General features: G+C 44.8%; 2 protein-coding genes across 4 annotated transcripts in view; one reads left to right on the top strand and one right to left on the bottom strand.

Annotated features, from left to right (window-relative positions):
* Positions 1–4,549, bottom strand: part of DOCK4 (dedicator of cytokinesis 4) — a 350,501-nt gene extending 345,952 nt beyond the window's left edge. The window contains exon 1 of the mRNA XM_041002001.1: positions 4,208–4,549. Coding sequence (XP_040857935.1) covers positions 4,208–4,244 — 37 coding nt within the window. The 5' untranslated portion in view covers positions 4,245–4,549. The remainder of the gene's footprint in view (positions 1–4,207) is intronic.
* A 267-nt stretch (positions 4,550–4,816) lies between these two features.
* The window catches only part of ZNF277 (zinc finger protein 277), a 64,891-nt gene continuing 52,244 nt past the window's right edge, over positions 4,817–17,463 (top strand). The window contains exon 1 of one of the 3 annotated variants that reach the window (XM_041002538.1): positions 4,817–4,937. In XM_041002538.1, the coding sequence (XP_040858472.1) occupies positions 4,847–4,937 (91 nt within the window). In that variant the 5' untranslated portion in view covers positions 4,817–4,846. The remainder of the gene's footprint in view (positions 4,938–17,463) is intronic. The other 2 variants (XM_041002536.1, XM_041002537.1) reach the window with 2 other exon arrangements.

Below are 17,463 nucleotides of genomic sequence, written 5' to 3'. Positions count from 1 at the left end.
TCCTTGCATGTGCCAGGATCCTACATAGGCACCAGTTCATGTGCCAGCTGCTCCACTTCCCTTTCAGCTCCTTGCCTGTCATCTGGGAAAGCAGTAGAGGATGGCTCAAAGCCATGGCCTCTGCACCCCCATGAGAGACCCAGAAAGAAGCTCCTGGCTCCTGCCTTCAGAGAAGCTCAGCTCTGGCCATTGCAGCCACTTGAGGAGTGAAGCAGTGGATGGAAGATATTTCTCTCTGTATTTCCATCTCTCTGTAAATCTGCCTTTCCAATTAAAAAAATTAAATTAAATAACCAAAAACAATAATCCTGACTAAATAACAAGAGGCATTCTTGCCCTGGAATGTTATCCCTAGTATAATAAGTCCAAAAATCACTTCACCAGAAACAGGAGACAGGAATATTTGTGAGTATGAATACTAGTACCATTGTAATTGTAACATTTTGTTGGAGAAGCACTGGGACACAGAAGAGACAGAGAGAGAGTGGGAGTGTGTTTCTTTATGTTGATCCACTCTCCAAATGGTCCTAACAGCGGGGCTTGGCCAGGCCAAAGTCAGGAGCCTGAAACTATCCAAGTGTCCCATGGGAGAGGAAGAGATCCCAGTATTTGAGCCACCATCTGCTGCCTCTCAAAGTACACATTAACAGGAAGGTAGATTACAAGTGGAGCAGCCAGGATTTGAACCAAGTGCTTGTGATATGGGATCCAGGCATCCCAAGTGGCAACCTTTAGAATGATTCTTGCAATCTTTAGCTTATTCAGAGTTCTGCTTCTTTTAGGATTTTTGGCTAGATTTTTTTTTTCTTCTAGCTCACATTCTGCTGCCTTACTTAACCAGGCTCATCCATGTAAGGCATCTGGCTAGGTAGGAAACCGCAGCCATCAGTTGTGGAACACCAACTGGCTCACCTGAGACTGCCAAGCCTAAATGCCTAAATGCCTCCTGGACAAAGAAACATAAGAGAAGCATAGCTGCGAGGGTCTTCACTTTCTGTGAACAATTCCCACCACATAAAGAGAGGTGACAGGATGACAGATGAGGGCATGCAATAGGCAGAGTGAGCGTGAGGAAACTTGTGAGTGGGCGATCAACAATGCTTTAGTCACTGCCCAGAAGCTGCTGCTGAAGAGAGAATCAAACAGACGGTGGAAGTGCCAGCTCCTCGCTTGTGGCAGGATGCCAGGTAGCTCTCATCTACCTATGCTCTTGGCTTAATACCAGGGGGGTCGTATCACGAAGTGTCTCTCCCTTGACAGTCACAGGGAAACTTGCTAACCAGCAGATGCATTTGGTTGAAAGAACTCTACAGAACTAGTACAGGGATAGTCTTGATGAATCACTTAGGCCCAAAGCTAGGGCCCCCCAACAACGAAGTCACTGACATAAGGGCACACAGTTGGAAGGGGAGCCTAGATTGGGATCAGGAGCTCACCAGAATTGTCTAAAATCAAAAATGCCTGCCAACTGCACTGGCCAGCATGTTTTTTAAAGATAACATCCTGCATCCCTTAGGATGTATCTGTTCCACTTACCTTTCTTTGTCTGGAATCAGACCACTTTGGTATATGATTAATTGTATTTCTAGGTTGTATTAAGATCATCCATCAACTGCAAGCACACAATACTCATCAATCAGGTTTAAAACAGAATTTCTCTGATACATGTTACCAGGGGTCTAAAACTTAAGCCATCTCATACACGTGCACAATTTGTGTTGTTTGAATTTTAATCATAAATACATAAAGACATAATTATACCCTACATAAAAGATGGTATGTAAGGATTCATTGCAGGATGACAGTTTACACAGAAACGTCCAGTATTCCAAGTTACAAAGATTGATTTATTTCAAAGAACAAATGGACTGAACTATTACTGCACTCAATATCAGCCAAAACATGTCATAAAATGTTTTCATTGATAACTATAAAAAGGAAATGAGAAAAAGCACACACCCTAATGAGAGTTTGAAAAAGAAATGAGGATACAGCTACATGGCTTGCAGCAGAAACAGCTACAAGGAGAGCTCTCCATGGTGAGAACTCTAGTTCTCACGTTAAGTATCCTAGCAAAATGTTCACCACACACACACACACACACACACACACACACACACGATGGATTCCAGAAAATGGCTAAGCATTCCACAAGCCAAATGCCCAAAAATTAATAGGACAACATGACTAACAATCCCATGTGTGGCTGTCACCTATGGGGGCAGAAGACTCCTCTCACAGTCCTCTGATTCAATCTCCTCTTCCCCAAAGTCTGCATGCCCTCTTACCTCCCCCTGCTCTACCAGCGGAATCAGAGCTTCCCCAGAGGTGTCTGCTACAGCCCCAAACACTTGACTGACAATATCCGGTTTGCCATTCCAGGAAATCCCAGAGTGGTTTTTAAGCCTCTGCCCACAGCTTGTAACGAAAGGCAAGAGAGAACTCATCGATAGCGGCACCCCAGCTGTGACCTGGCACCAAAAGAAATCAGGAAAATAACCCCCATCCATAATCCGTATAATTTAACACTGAGGGGAAAAGGCAACATCTGGGATCGACTCCAAGCAGGACGCTGTTGTCTGCATGGGTCTGCCTTTACAGCGCTGAGTGTTAAGCCGGTTGCCAGGCAGTGCCCTCCGTCTCTTCCCTGGTTCCCTAAAGGCAACATCTTTTTTTTTTTTTTCCTAGCAAGGGTTAATTTGCATCCCTCCTCCTCCTGCACCCCCACCAAGAAAAAAAAAAAAAAAAGAAAGAAAGGGGGAGCAGGAGAACCACCAACTACTCTCCTATAAGCCTCTTCACCTGGGAGTAGGGGGAAAGCTGGAAACCGTTTTGAAGGTGGGTTCAGGAGCAACTATTGTCTCGCTCAGCTGTCCCAATGTGGAATTAAGCTAATGCAAAAATTGGGAAAGCCTGTTTCAAATCAATACAGCACGTTCGGTGGATTCCAAAGTCCCATCTCCAGGCGAAGTTGGAGGTTGGGGTAGGGTGAGGGGGAATCCCCTGAGATTTTGAAACCCCTGAAAAGGCTTTCTAGATTTTTCAAATCCCAGTTAAATGAAATCAGAACACAAGTAGCTACCTACACTTCATCTCAATCACCGCATCTACCCCCACCCCGTAAAAACAAGTGCGCCAGCCGGCAGGACCGAGCCTGATAGGAAACAAATTTGTTAGTGGAAGCCGTGAGGCGCTCTCTGTTTCTCTGGGGAGACCTTCTGGGAGGTTATAATTGCATTTGGCCGCTGCAGGCTTGTCAGGGAGCCTGGCTTCATAGTCTCAACCCTAAAAGGAGTAACTGTCAAGGGGCGACCCAGCTGAAAAGCAACAACAAAACGGCAACTGTAATCCGCCTGCAGAGGGAGGAGGGAGGGCAACGGAGACTCCCGTATTCATCAGTCAACATTAATGTCCTTTGTTGTTCACCTTTGCACACCACAGCCAGTGCTATCTCGTTCCTTTTGCTCCCGACGCCCAGAGCTGCCTGCCGGCCCGAAGCCCCGGGCTTTCCGAGCCCCCTCCTCATTATCACTCCCTGGCTGTCCTCCACCCCCCACCCGCACCGCCAGGGCGCCCAGAAGTACCAGCACCGCCGGGAGACCCGCTCCCGCCTCCCACGACCCTCTAGCGCACAGATGCCCAGGCTGAAAAGCCACCCAGCCCCACAGCACGCGCGGGACGGGCGCGGGCCACCAGGCTCCACCCGGGCTCGCGGCCGTCGGGGCGGCTCTGGGAGAGCGGGGGGCACATTACGCACTAAAGGCTGAAGATGTGGACGTCCAGCCAGCGCGGGTGGACGTCTCGCGTCTCCGCGTCGCTCTTGGCTGGTCCGGGGTAGCTGTCGCCGCGCCACAGTGGCCGGCAAACCTCTCCAAGCCCGGAGGAATCGCTGCAGCCCACGGCCCGGGGGACACAAGGGGATGGAAAAGGCGCACCACCGCTCGCCTCCTCTTCCAACTTGACACACGCCCGCCCCGACGCCACTCCAAACTCCCGCAGAGGGAGCCCCGCGCTCCAGGAACCGGTGCGGGGGGCGCGCCCCTCGCCCCGGGGCCAGCTCGCCAGTGTCCCCGCGGACCCGCCTCCCGTGACCAGGATTCGGCATTTCCAACCGGGAGGAGCGAGAGGGACGCGAGGGGACGAAGGACGAGAAATGCGCACCCGCTCCAGCCAGGGTGGAATAAAAGTTCGCCCCGCGGAGACTCACCCACGCCGTATTTCTCGTGCTCCGTAGGTATCCACATGGCTACCGGGGGCTCCGGGGTCTTCGGGCTTTATAATCCCCGCGCCCCTTCTCCCTCTCACAACAATGCACAGCTCCTGAGGAGAGGCTGCAGCTCCAGAGCCCGGCGGCTCCGCGCGGGGCTGCTGGCGCTGGAGCGCGGCTGTGCGCCGGGGGCTCGCGAAGCCGGCGTTGACACCGCGCCGCCCAGGCTGCGCCGCCCGCCGCTCTCCTGGCAGCGGCTGCTCACAGTCCTCCAACGCGCTCCCGGCGACCCGGCGGCGCAGTCATTGTTCTGATTCACTGAACTAAGCGAACACGCCGGGGCACTCTGCGCCGCACCCCCGCCCGTCAGCGCCTCGTCCAGCCCTCCCTGCCCAGGGGACCCCCTAGGGCACGCTGGGAAATGTAGTTCTTCCAGAAAGGGGCGTGGCGACAGCGGCTACGGGGCGGGGACTAGAGGGTCCGCCCACCACGTCCTATTGGCTCAGAGAGTGTCGGCGCGGAGATAGGCGGGGAGGAAACGCTGAGTCCACGGGGAGTTCGCCTCCAGTCGCGTTTCTATTGGTGCCCGGCCAGGCCAGCCCCGCCCCCTCGGCCCGCCCCTTTCCCTTCAACCTGGTAATGGCTGCCCCTCAGACCAAGGGGGCTGTTGCCCAAGTGGAGCAAGACTGTCCTGGGACCCGCGGAGGAAATGGGGGTGTCGATCATGAAGGTGAGTACGGTGCCCCGTGAGGTGCAGGTAGGCTTTTCTGCTTTTTTTTCCACCGTGGTGCAGCTAATTACGGTAGGACTGTGGGAACCCTTCAGATCCGTGGCCACCTGGAACCGAGGCGGCCACGGGCGGACCCGCGGCGTGGGGTGGGGCCGGGGGCGGCCTCTTGGTAGGGGCTGTCCCGGGAGGGCGGAGAAAATGGGATGGGAAGGCCTTTCTGGAGGCCGGGGAAGCTTCCCGAGCTTGTCATCTGTCTTCCTGCCCTGTCGGGAGCTCGTCTGCTTGGGTGTGGGTCGGGTCAAGTTCGCGTGTGTGTGATTAGAACTCTGGGATTAGCCGCTGTTTTTCTTGGCCCGGACCCTGCTCTGACCCCTCTTTGCTGCATTTGGGGCCGCTGAGATGCTGTTTTGGTGGTGGGCGGGTTTGCAGTGTCAGAGCTCTCCTCTCCGCCTTACAGATTTTCCCCTGTTTGCTGGCTGGAGTCGCCTGGGGAGGCCGGAGTGTGTGCACGGCTGACAGCCTCCCGCTTCTCCGGTTCTCTGTTCTGGTCTTTAAAAATAGTAGTGATAGAAAGACAGTGGCCATTGGCACTCGTGGCTTTGTCGAAGGATCGTTTCAAGAGGGTTTTTGAAAATCAGCACAACTGCTTTGGTTCCATCTGACTTTGACATTGTCCGCCGATGCCATGTAGGGATCCAAACACAAACTTTCAGCTTTCAAAGCAGCAGGTGCATTGTCTCTAGACTTCCAGCTCTTTATTTATTTATTGGTTTAATCCCTGCCCCAGCCCATCCCTTTTTGTGCCTTGGAGTTCTGACTCGGCAAGGTGTTTTCTTTTGTTTTTGTTGTTATATTTTTTCTGATGGGACGTGATTGAGGCTTAAATTTGATCATCAGTCCTTGTTGTTTGGTTTTGTTTTCTCGTTTTCACGATTAAACTCGCGTCTAGTCCTGAATTTTCTCATCTCAACAGCAGGAGACGAAATGAAATTTCCTTGCACTTCTGCCATCAGTACATCTCACCAGCTGTGAAAGCATTTCGATACCTCTACCAAATTCTTGAGTTAAATATTGAGTAATGCCCACTTCCCAGCCAGCTTATTTTGGGATTGGCCATGTATTCTGCCCTGGACTGATGGTAGCGAACTATTAGGGTTTCCAGATTCTCAAAGTTCCAGAAGAGAAAGAGTTTAAAATAGAAAGGTGGAAACTTTGACAGTGAATTTATCTCACAAATTAACTCATGAAAATGCCCTCCAGAAATGCAGAACCTTTAAGGGTCATTAGTTATCTTAAAAATTATGAAAATTTTCACTGTAAGCCTTCCCAATCCTTCAAAGATTTATAAAGTTAAAAAAAAATGAAACCAGATTTCCCCACTGCACAATCCCACCCGCAGAATAATAAATGTTGATAATTTTATGGGAATTCAGCTTTTTTTTTAATAAGAGGGATATTTCTATGTAAACTCAGTAATGTACAACCCTAATATTTATCGCAATAATCTGTTATAGATACTGGTCCATAAACAATACATTTCCTGGCTTATATTTTTTAAGGACTATGCCCATCATATTCTGTAATATGGTTGTGCCATCCTCTAGCCACTCCACCATTGCTAACTCTGTAATTGCTTCTGTTTTTCAACAGTCTTGCTGTAAACAGCTGTATGTGTAAGCATACTCTTCCACTGCTTGTACTGCTTGAGAAATCGCTGATTCCAGATTTCTGTACCTTTAACATTTTGATGGGTGCCAAATGTTCCCAGGTATTGAGCACACACTCCCACCAGCAAGGAGGAACTTATTCATCCAAGGCCAATGTTTACATAATTATAGGATTTGATAATTGAAAGGTTCCAGTTGTTATTCAGTAGTGAGTTTGCCCCGTTTCTAATATAAGAAAACAAAACAAAACAACATCAACAACAACAAAAAACCCACCCTGGCTCAGACATGACCAGTATCCTCACTGATACATAGTCATCAGCGGGAGGGCCTCCGTGGTTGATGGTATTCTTACAAAGTTGTCATTAAAAATTCTCCTTAAAAATCTTAAAAAATCTGTGGGTTCTTTTGTGACTTTATCCCAATTATTTTTAAACCCAGCAAAAATGTGATATAGCTTTTAGGTAGAAGTCACTGTATTTAACCTATCTGTTAAAGTTATCAGTCTGCATTGCTATCTAGGGATAGAGGACTAGAGCCTTGTCTTAGAGAAATCCTGGGAGTTCTACAAAATCCGTGCTAGGGTTCGTCACTGGGTGGTGTGCAAGCAGATGTGACACATTACTGAGACCACTGTGCGTCCAGACTTTGTCCAGCTCCAGTCCTCCCCAGGGGAATGCCAGGTTGTTGGATCTCAGGCCAAGTCTTGGGCAACACTGCTTCCCTTTCATCCAACAGTTACAAAGATTCCTTATTATCCCCTAAAAAAAAAACAGATTCGACAGCTCTCACAGTTACAGACAAGTGGTCCTGATTTTTGTTTGATTGCTGTTTTTAGTTCACATTCCTGGTGTGTTTGTAGCTTGTTACTTGATAGTACCTTTAGAAAGATTTGGGGCAGGTGGGATTTCCTCTGACAGTTTAAGCCTAAACCTGCTTATTTTAATATTCTCCCAAATTTGACTTTTTTACTTCCAGAAGTAGGCCAGGTAGATGATGATCAAGATAATGTTTAGACTAACAGTGTTTGACCTCTAGAGGCCCGATTGGCTCATTTGTTATGTCTCTGGAAGCCTTGGCAGATGTAGCAAATGCTTTCCATTCTTCGTTCATGTTTTTCCTATTTGAATAAATGACAAGGAGCCTAAGCTAGAAACCCAGCAAGTGTTCCTAATTCTCACTGTGCCTGCAGGTCCTGAATCTGATCACTTACAAAGTCTTGTTTTTCCATAGATACTGTTTTTAATTCCCTTTTAACTGTCACTGTCACTACTGTATTACCTGCTTGTGTCCCTCCCACCCCCTGGGCTGTGCACTTAGGACCAAAACTTTGCTAAGATTTAGTTTTGCAAATTGCCAAATTTTATAAAGATTTCCTTAGAGTGGCATTCTACCCAGGATGATTGACAAATCTTGTCAGGGCCTCTGACGCTTGATTTTAACCTCTTTTCAAGATGTATCTATTTATTTGAGTGGCACAGTTAGGGAGAGACAGCAAACTAGAGATCTTCCATTTGCTGGTTCACTCCCCATCTGGCTACACCTGCCAGGGCTGGGTCAGGCTTCTCTGCTTTCTCTGGCATGTTATCAGGGAGTGGTTCCCAGGTAGAGTACCTGGGATCCAAATCAGCACTCACATGGGATACTGGCATCACAGGTAGTAAGTTAATGTGCTATGCCACAACAATGGCCCTCTTTTCATTTAGGTTCTAGAACAAGTGTACTCATGAGTGCTCACTTGACATCTTTATTGTAACCCTACTGAACAAAGTCCAGATTTTCATCTGGATTTTTCAGAGTCAGCCTCAGTTACCTTGTTTCCCTCCATGTATCTTACTGACCCACTTACCATGTCAGACTAGCTGCTTGTTGGTCATTTGTCTACCTCAGTGGAATGTGATCTTAGTAAGGACAAGACCACCTTATCTTACTTTGTTCACCCAGGTGTTTACTAAAGCTACATGTAGGAAACATCCCTTAGCAATTCAGGACATAGGCTGTTTGAAATTGATTATTTAGAAAAGGAGCTATTTTAAGCCAAAAAAAATTGAAATGGGAAAGTATGTAAATGTTAACATTTGTAAGAGGTATGTACACTTCAGGTGGTATTTTACCAGAAGTAACAATAATTAACATTTTGGCATAGGTTTGCATTTTTTAAGTGAAGTATTTATACTGTTTTATGATTAATTTTTTTAAAGATGCGTTGGATTTGGCATTTACAACTTTGGACCCCAAACTGAATGACCTACCATATAGATCTTGAACTCTAGCTTCTGTTCCTCATACCCATGAGCTGCCATCCTATTTCCACAGCCTTTACATTAAGTCCAGTCTCATGTATTTGTCCTGGCAGCAGGAAGAAGACTAGACCTTATTTGAAAAACAGAATTGCTTATTTCAGTTATGGCACTTAATTGCTTGACATGAGTTTATTTTATTATATCGCTGCCACACTTAGGAAAATTATGCATATAGTACCGACTTCCCTGAAGGGTTGTTGTGTTGTTTCATAGAGTTACACATTTCTGATTACCCAGGATATTTCCTGTTACAAAGTTGTACCTTAATAATATTAGTTACTTTCATTATGAAGACACATCTAATTGAAATATGAAACAACCTGCTCTCTACTGCTTTGTTCACTTTGGAAGCCCTATGAAGGGGCTTTGTAACCCAAGGGAAGCTGCGGAATGTGTTGATGATAACTGCCTTGCTGCCAGTTCTCTCCTGGAATTTGGAGGTTGTCAAGGGTGTTTGTCAGTGCTGAGTCCTAGTATGGCAACTATGTGCTCTGAAAGCCCTTTGTATTCTGCATCCCTTCTCTGCCTGAGCCAGCACTGGCCCTTGTACCAGCTCCCCATCCCCCCGATGTCCTCAAGAGGCACAGGTGACCTTGCATGTTGGAATGACCTTGCAAGGTATAAGGCAGGGGATGTCATGGAAGAAAAAAGAATTGTTCAAAACAGACTTGAAAGCCTCGTTTGGTGTTTATTAAAAAGAAAAAGAAAAAAAAGCCTGGCTTACAGGATATTAAAAGTGGAGTGCTTAGAAAAGGGAGTGTTATAACAGTGATGCTGATGATAGCTAACATTGGTGGGGCATTCACAGTGCCAAGTACAATTTCACATGTTTTCTTGGGTCTTGTCTCCTTTCATCCTCACACCACCTCTGAGATGGATACTCATATTGTTCCCTTTTAATCTACAAATGAAAAAACTGCTGCAAAGAGCAGCTTGCACAGGTTGCAAAGTAACTGACAGAGCTGGGTCTTAGGCACTGTTATAAAATTTTCTCCCATTAAGTGAATTCCATTTTCCATTGGGTAAAGTCTTGAATATACCTGCTTTTAACATAAATATGTTCTAAAGTTAATGTTACTAGAGAAGAGCAGTATGATAGATTTTATTATGAATTTGAATTGTGGGCATATATTGAAAACACTTGGAAGTCAAACTTTCATAGCAATAGATCCTGGTTACTTACCAGACACAGGTAGCTTTGGTTGTGTAAGAAGGGTAATTTCATGTTTCTTTTCCTGAGATGGTGAGATGATAAAATAGCCGGTACTTTGTGTCCTTTCAGTTCTGTCCCTCGTAGTATTCATTCACAGACTTCTTGAAAAACTGTGCAGATGCTGTGTTTATCAAATTCTCAATATTTTCTTCTCAATCAAAATCTTAAGTGTGCAGTCTACATAGGATCCAGTCATCCCCACTGACTAGATCTTTAAATGCTTCTCTTAGCTATTGTTCTTGGAGAACTTTGCCTCAGATATAGGGTTCAAGTTCACTAGGATGTGTTTGGTAAGCACATTAGACTCTGTTTTGGTGTTTCACTGGCAGACCCTTCTTGCTGAAATGAGTGTGTTCTGTTGACCTACCTGATCCAAGGTGGACAGGGCTTGTTCCCAAGGAGGTGCTGGATCCCACTCCTCAGTCTGCTGCCACTGCTTTCATCTCAGCTGACCCTCCTAATGACCAGTGGCATTCATTTACAAGCTAGTCAGCTGGGAGTGAAGGCTGTGGTTAGCACTAGGAGCCTAGGGAAGTTTTCTAGAGCTAAATGGGTGTTAAATCTTCACTTCATTAATAGGAGGAGAGAGGAATCAACAACTGATGAATAGTAGAAAATCTTAAATACAGAAGATAATGTGGAATACTATTAGGTTCCCCCCAGTGTAGTATCTTTTAAATAAACAACAAATTGACTAAGCAAAATGTGTGGAGGGAAAAACTGGACTAGTAAACAACAACAACACAGATTCTGACCTTGAAGTAGTTCTGCTTTATAGCATTGTTAAGTTGCTTGGGAAGATCGTTTGGCATTTATGAACTTCATTTTCACCTGAGAAGTAGTATTGATACTATTGTCAGGTAGTTAAATGAATCATTGTATAAATAAAGATGTGCTATGGAAGTAATGAGATAGAGTGATACCACAGATGAAGATCCATATCAAGATACACAGCAGTGAAAACCAGCACTGTGGCACTGCAGATTAAATTGCCACCTGCAGCACTGGCATCCCTTATGGGAGTTGCTTCAAGCCCTGGCTGCTCCACTTCCAATCTAGCTCCCTGCTAATATGCCAGGGAAGGCAGCAGAAGATGGCCCAAGTGCTTGGACTCCTGCATCTAACTGGGAGATTTAGACTGGGGAGTGAAATATCGGATGAAAGATCTATCTCTGTCAGATTAAAAGCTATGTTTACTTGAGTAAAGTCACATGACTTAGTTCTTATGACAACTGTCCCTGTGTCGAGGAGTCTAGAGCAGTTTTACATGGTTATGGTTACAGATAGAGCGTACAAGCTGAAGTCAAGACACATCCTTGATTGTATCTTGTGTAAACCCTTTAGGGACTTGTCATCTACGCCTTGACCCCCTTCTAGGATGCCAGGCTGCGGGTACATTTAGTGTTGAGTGATGCCTGTGGTTCTCATCTGTGCTGGGTACAGAATGAGGATTAAGCCAATAGGAACTCTTGGCTTTGTGAACAGATCTAAGTTGAGTTAGTGGAGGCCAGCGTTCTCATCTTGTCTGTCTGGAAGTAGTGGGTCCATATGGATCTGTGACTGTTTGCATTGACTAAGGAGCTGAGCAGACCACAGCTTTTACATGTTTGCTTCAAAAAAGAGAGAGAAAGAAAATGGAAAGTCACATTCTGGCTCCTTAGTTCTCTAATGTTGTCCTCATTTCCTGGTTTTTCTTAACTGAAAGATGAACCTTTCCTTCATACCACGTAAGAAAAGAGGTGTTCCTTTAAAAATTGTGAATAGTTTTTTAATACCAATACCTTTACTGATTTTTTTTTTTTAGTCGAAGACTTCAGAATTGTATTCCTACCTATTTATTTAGCACAGTCTTCTGTTATGTAACAAGCTGGTATTCACCAGTAATAGCCAATTAAAAAGGGAAAAGATCTTATGCCAGCCGAACATAATTACCATTATAAAGCAATTAATAGCAGGAATTAATACTGTACTATAATATAACGTCAGTCTCCCTTGTAACTAATTTCCTTACAGAGAAAAGAAGGAAAGCAAGTTGAGAGTATGAAGTTTGCTAGAATTTCTTCAAAAACTGACATTTGATGTCTTTCAACAGTTTTTCAGATGCATATCCACTAGTGGTGGAAAACAGTGCTGATCACCCCAGCACCAGTGATGACAGTGTTGGAACATATTACCAGCCAAGAAGTCCAAAGATGTACTTTTTAATCCCACTTAGGCTCTTAATTGCCTTTGTGGCTTTAGAAAGTCCTTTGCACTCCTGGTGAAAATGTCCTGGTTTGTAAGTGAGGCATTTGAATTGTACTGACATCCTTTGCAGAGGCTGCTTCTTCAAGGTCCCAGTAAAGCAAAGAAGAGATAGGTTTGTAGCTATGTATCCAAAAGGAAAAAAAAAAATCTGAACTAATGTATAAGAATTAGTTGTGCATGGGAATGGCATGAATTAGTGCTGCAAGTCAGAAATTGACCTGAGAGCCCTTGCAGTTTGGACTCCCTGATTCTAGAACTACGGCTAAACCTCTCCTTGTCCCATTGCATTTCTAATAAGAAATAATTTGAAAAGAATTATTGACACAACTGCCTTCAGGCTTTCAGAAATTTTTATCAGGTATCTCTTGTGTCCAAGCTTTGTGTTCTAAACATTACAGCACCACAGAAATGAAAATAACGTGCATCTTACCATCAAGTGTAATAGAAGATTTATAAAAAGTACATAAAAAGGTAACTTATAAAAAAGATAACTATGTTGCAAGAAAGGAAATGCTGGGAAACATCAGAGTGATACTGGTAGTGTTGGACCATCCTCCAGTGTTTCCCAGGCCATAAGCAGGGAGCTGGACCGGAAGTGCAGCAGCCACAGCACAAACAACCTCACATTAACCAGCCCCCAGAATGCCAAGAACAAAGGGCAGTGGATCAGCATGCTATGCCTGCCCCAGTTTTATGTCTTTATTTTTTTTTAATTTATTTATTTTTATTGGAAAGGCGGATATACAGAGAGGAAGAGAGACAGAGAGGAAGATCTTCCGTCTGATGTTCACTCACTTCTTTCCAGTTCTCTCATGTGGGTGCAGGATCCCAATGCTCTGGGCCGTCCTCAAATGCTTTCCCAGGCCACAGGCAGGGAGCTGGATGGGAAGTGGAGCTGCTGGGATTAGAAATGGCGCCCATATGGGATCCCGGCGCATTCAACCCGAGGACTTTAGCAACTAGGCCACCACGGCACTGGGCCCTTATGTCTGTTTTTAACATCAGTTGCCTGATGTTTGATTGCAGTAACTATGTTGTATGTTTTGAGATTAGGTAGTTTGATTCATCCAGCCTTGTTTTTTGTGGCTTTGGCTGGTCCGGTTTTTTGTGATTTCATGTCAATTTAGTAATTTTTTTCAACTTCATTGTAAACTGTCTGGAATTTATAGGGGTTGTATGGAATCTGTAGATGTTTTTGGGTAGTATGAACATTTTAACAAGATTATTTTCTCAATACATGAATGAGTTCTCTTCTCATTTATATCTTCCATTTCTATCACCAGTGTTTCATAATTTTCAGTATACACATTTTTTTGCATACTTTGTTTAATTAACTCCGAAATGTTTCTTTTTGATGCTGTTTTTAATGATACTGTTTTCTTGCTGTATTTTTTTTTCAGACAATGTATTTTAGTATATAGGTACCTTCAGGTTTTTGCTATCAATATTTGTATCCTACAATTTTTATTAGCTTTATCAATTCTAGGTAGTTTTTGTGTGAAGTCTTTAGGATTGTCTGCTACGTAAACCAATTAATTCCCTTTCTCGCCTTACTGCGTTAAGACCTTGGATACAGTACTGAATAGGGGTTACTAAAATTGCCAACTTTGTCCTTGCTCCTGACCTAGAGGAAAAGCTTTGACGTTTTACCATTGAGTATATCGGCTATGGGCTTATCCTATGAGGTCCTTATTTGTATTGAGGAACATACCTTCTAAATCTGGTTTGTTGAGTTTTTATCATGAAAAGATGCTGACTTATGTTAAGTGCTTTTTCTGTATCTGTTAAAAAGAACATATGATTTTTACCCTTCATTCTGTTAATGTGGTGTGTCAGATTTATAATTGTCTATACGTTGAACCATTCTTGCATGTTTGGGACAAATCCCACTTGATCCCAGTAAATGTGTTGTTAAATGTGGTGTTTGTTGTGGATTTTTATATCTGTGTTCATCAGGAATATTGCCCTGTAATTTCCTTTTCTTTAGTGCTCTTGCCTGACTTTGGTATCAAGGTAATGCTGGCAAAATAAATTGAGTTTGGAAATGCTTCCCCTTTGGAACAGTTTAAGAGAGGTAACATTAGTTTGTTTTATTGACTAATTGATGGAAGAGAGAGAGCTGCCATCCACTGGTTCACTGCCCACATGCCCACAATGGCCAGAAACAGTCCAGCCCGTAGCTGAGAGCTTAGAACTCAATCCAAAGACTCCCATATGGTAGCGGGAAGAAACCTGTTAGCTCAGCCAACACAGCACCACTGCCTCCCGGCGTCCACATTAGCAGGAAACTGGAGTGACAAGCTGGAAGCTGATTTGGAAGCCAGGTGTGGGACTTGATGTCTTAATCACTAGGCCAAGTGACCAGTCCATATTTTTTAAAGATTTATTTATTTATTTTTATTGGAAAGTTTACAGAGAGGAGGAGAGACAGAGAGGAAGCTCTTCTGTCCACTGGTTTACTCTCCAAGTGACCACAATGGCCAGAGCTGAGCTGATCCGAAGCTAGAAGCCAGGAGCCTCCTCCAGGTCTTCTGCATGGGTGCAGGTCCCAAGGCTTTGGGCCATCCTGTACTGTTCTCCCAGGCCAGAAGTAGGGAGCTGGATGGGAAGCAGAGCAGGGCCACCAGGGTTAGAACCAGTGTCCATATGGAATCCCAGTGAGTACAAGGCGAGGACTCCGCACCAGGCCTGACCAGTTCGTTTCTTAAAATTGAGTAGCATTCAGCAGTGAAATCTTTAAGCCCTAATTTTTTTTCTGGGAATGATTGGTTTCTGAGTTAATCTCCTTGTTGATTTGTCTGCCTAAAAATGCATTTTAGCAGAAACCTGGGATCACAATTAGAGCTGGGTCTTAAACCTAAACTGTGATACAGGATGCATGCGTCCCAAACAAAGCTTTATATGTTATGCCAAACATCATCCTCTTATTTTTCTTAGCTAATCTAACTGAAGTTTTTTTCATTTTCTTATATGTAGCCTTTTAAAAGTAACTGAAAGGGCCACCATCTGCAATGCTGGCACCCCATATGGGAGCTGGTTTGTGTCCCAGTTGCTCCATTTCTAATCCAACTCTTCTGGCGTACTTGGGAGTCAGTATAAGAGGACCTGGGTCCTTGGGCCCCTGCCACCCATATGGGTACGCAGAGGAAGCTACTGGCTGTTGCTTTGGACTGGCCCACTCTGGGCATTGCAGCTATTCAAGGAGTGAACCAGCCAATGGAAGCTCTGTCTCTCAATTATATATATGTATATGTGTGTATATGTATATGTAACATGTATAGGTGTGAACATATATATACATACATATATATGTAGTGCTCTCTCACTCTCACTTGCTCTCTTTCTTTATACCTGCCTTTCAAATAAATTAAAAAAAAAAACACTTCAAAGACTTTTTTTTCATCTTTTCTACTGTTTTTCTAGTTTTTGCTGTGGGACTCTGTTCAGCAAGTCTTCCCTGTGGACATGGGCAGGTGTCCCTCTCATTTGTTCCCTAGCCAGTCTTACTGTCATCTGCAGTTGAGAAGGGGCTGGGCCCACAATTCAAGGCCATATCAGGATCTGCTGTGAGACTGAGGTTGGCAAGCCTCTCTAGGGAACTCAGATGGGTGTGGATACTTCTGCATTCTTGTCTGAAAAAGACCAACTTAGGACTGCAGCTGAGAAGGGATGGAGCCAAGTACAGAGTTGTTTGATATTTCATAGCCAAGACTGAAGTGAGGGAGCCTGTCTCCTGAAGGCAGCACGGATGACTGCTCCCAGGCCCCTGGGTGCATGTTTTTGTTAAAAGGCCACACAGGGCTGTAACTAAGCTCATACGGGAGTGAGGCCCTTTCCAGAACTGGAGCCAAGGCCAGGTTCCAAGAGTCTGCCACCTGTCTATCGATCTGCCTCTCAAAATGACCCACCTAGGTTTTGCACTCCACAGTTGCCACAAACGCTACCTAAATATCAAAGCTCTCATAATGGCATTTTATCCATGAATGCCTGAGACACTGTTGTGACTATAAAGGTATATGAAGGCTGACCCAGAACTCTCGTTTGGAATTTTTAAAATCATGAACAACTGTAATCTCAGGAAGACTTGAGGAGCAGCTGGCATTGCGGCCTTCTTGTCATATCCAGGAGAGGGTGCTTTTGTGAATGAAGTCCGCTCAGTAAGGAAATTCCTGTGAATAGAAAATACACTTGAACAGAGCAGGTTGGAGGTGATGATTCTATCTTTGGATTCCCCTTGAGTTCTGTCATGAGAAATTCCTATCCAAGTGCAAGCAGAGAACAGCATAAAGAATTGACATTAGAGTACAAACAGTGGGGAGAGCTGAATGCCTGGTGCTGTGGCATAGGATGTCAAGCCTCCACCTACGGTGCCAGCATCCCATATGGGCACTATTTAGAGTCCCAGCTACTCCACTTCCAACTGACCTCCCTGCTTATAGCCTGGGAAAGCAGCAGAGGATAGCTCAAATCCTGGGGCTTCTGCACCCAAGTGCTTCATATCAATTCAGCTCTATCCCTGACAGTCAGCGGGGAATGAACCAGCAGATGAAAGCGCTCTAACCCTCTCTGTCTCCAATAGGCTAGTGAAATAATTCAATGACTACTGCAAGATGTGGGGTAAAGAAACCTCAGTGTGGAATCAAACTCAACCCAGATGCCTATAAAAGTTAGAATTTAAAGCCAAGAACTAGATTCTAGGGGGTATAATAGATAATTGCTAAGAAGAAATCAGAGAATAAGGAGGGATTCTTGCTGCAGACTGACCAGTGTGGTCAAGTGTCATGTGGAGAGTGGTGGGTGATGCATGATGCTATCAGCTCTTGAGGAGGATGAGTTTGCAAGGGGGAGGGAGTCTTTGCGCTGACATAGCAGGACTTGTGCCAGCACGAGGCTATGCAACTCAGGAAAAGGAACCAGAGGATCCTGAGAAAAATTCAGTCAAGAGTTTGCATCAATGGCAAGTTCCAATCTATAAGGCAACTGAGTTGTATGAACTTCAGTCATTAAAACACCTTGAGAAAACAAATGTAGAAGTACATGGCTTCTGGGTAAGGTGCCAAATCAGACACCCTACACAATTAGAACTTACTGAAGAT

This window comes from Ochotona curzoniae, unplaced genomic scaffold (genome assembly GCF_017591425.1).
Source record: "Ochotona curzoniae isolate NIBS_2020 unplaced genomic scaffold, NIBS_Ocur_1.0 scaffold_2476, whole genome shotgun sequence".
Lineage (NCBI taxonomy): Eukaryota > Metazoa > Chordata > Mammalia > Lagomorpha > Ochotonidae > Ochotona > Ochotona curzoniae.
Note: the sequence above shows the minus strand (reverse complement) of the source record. Positions and strands in the feature narration are given on the sequence as shown.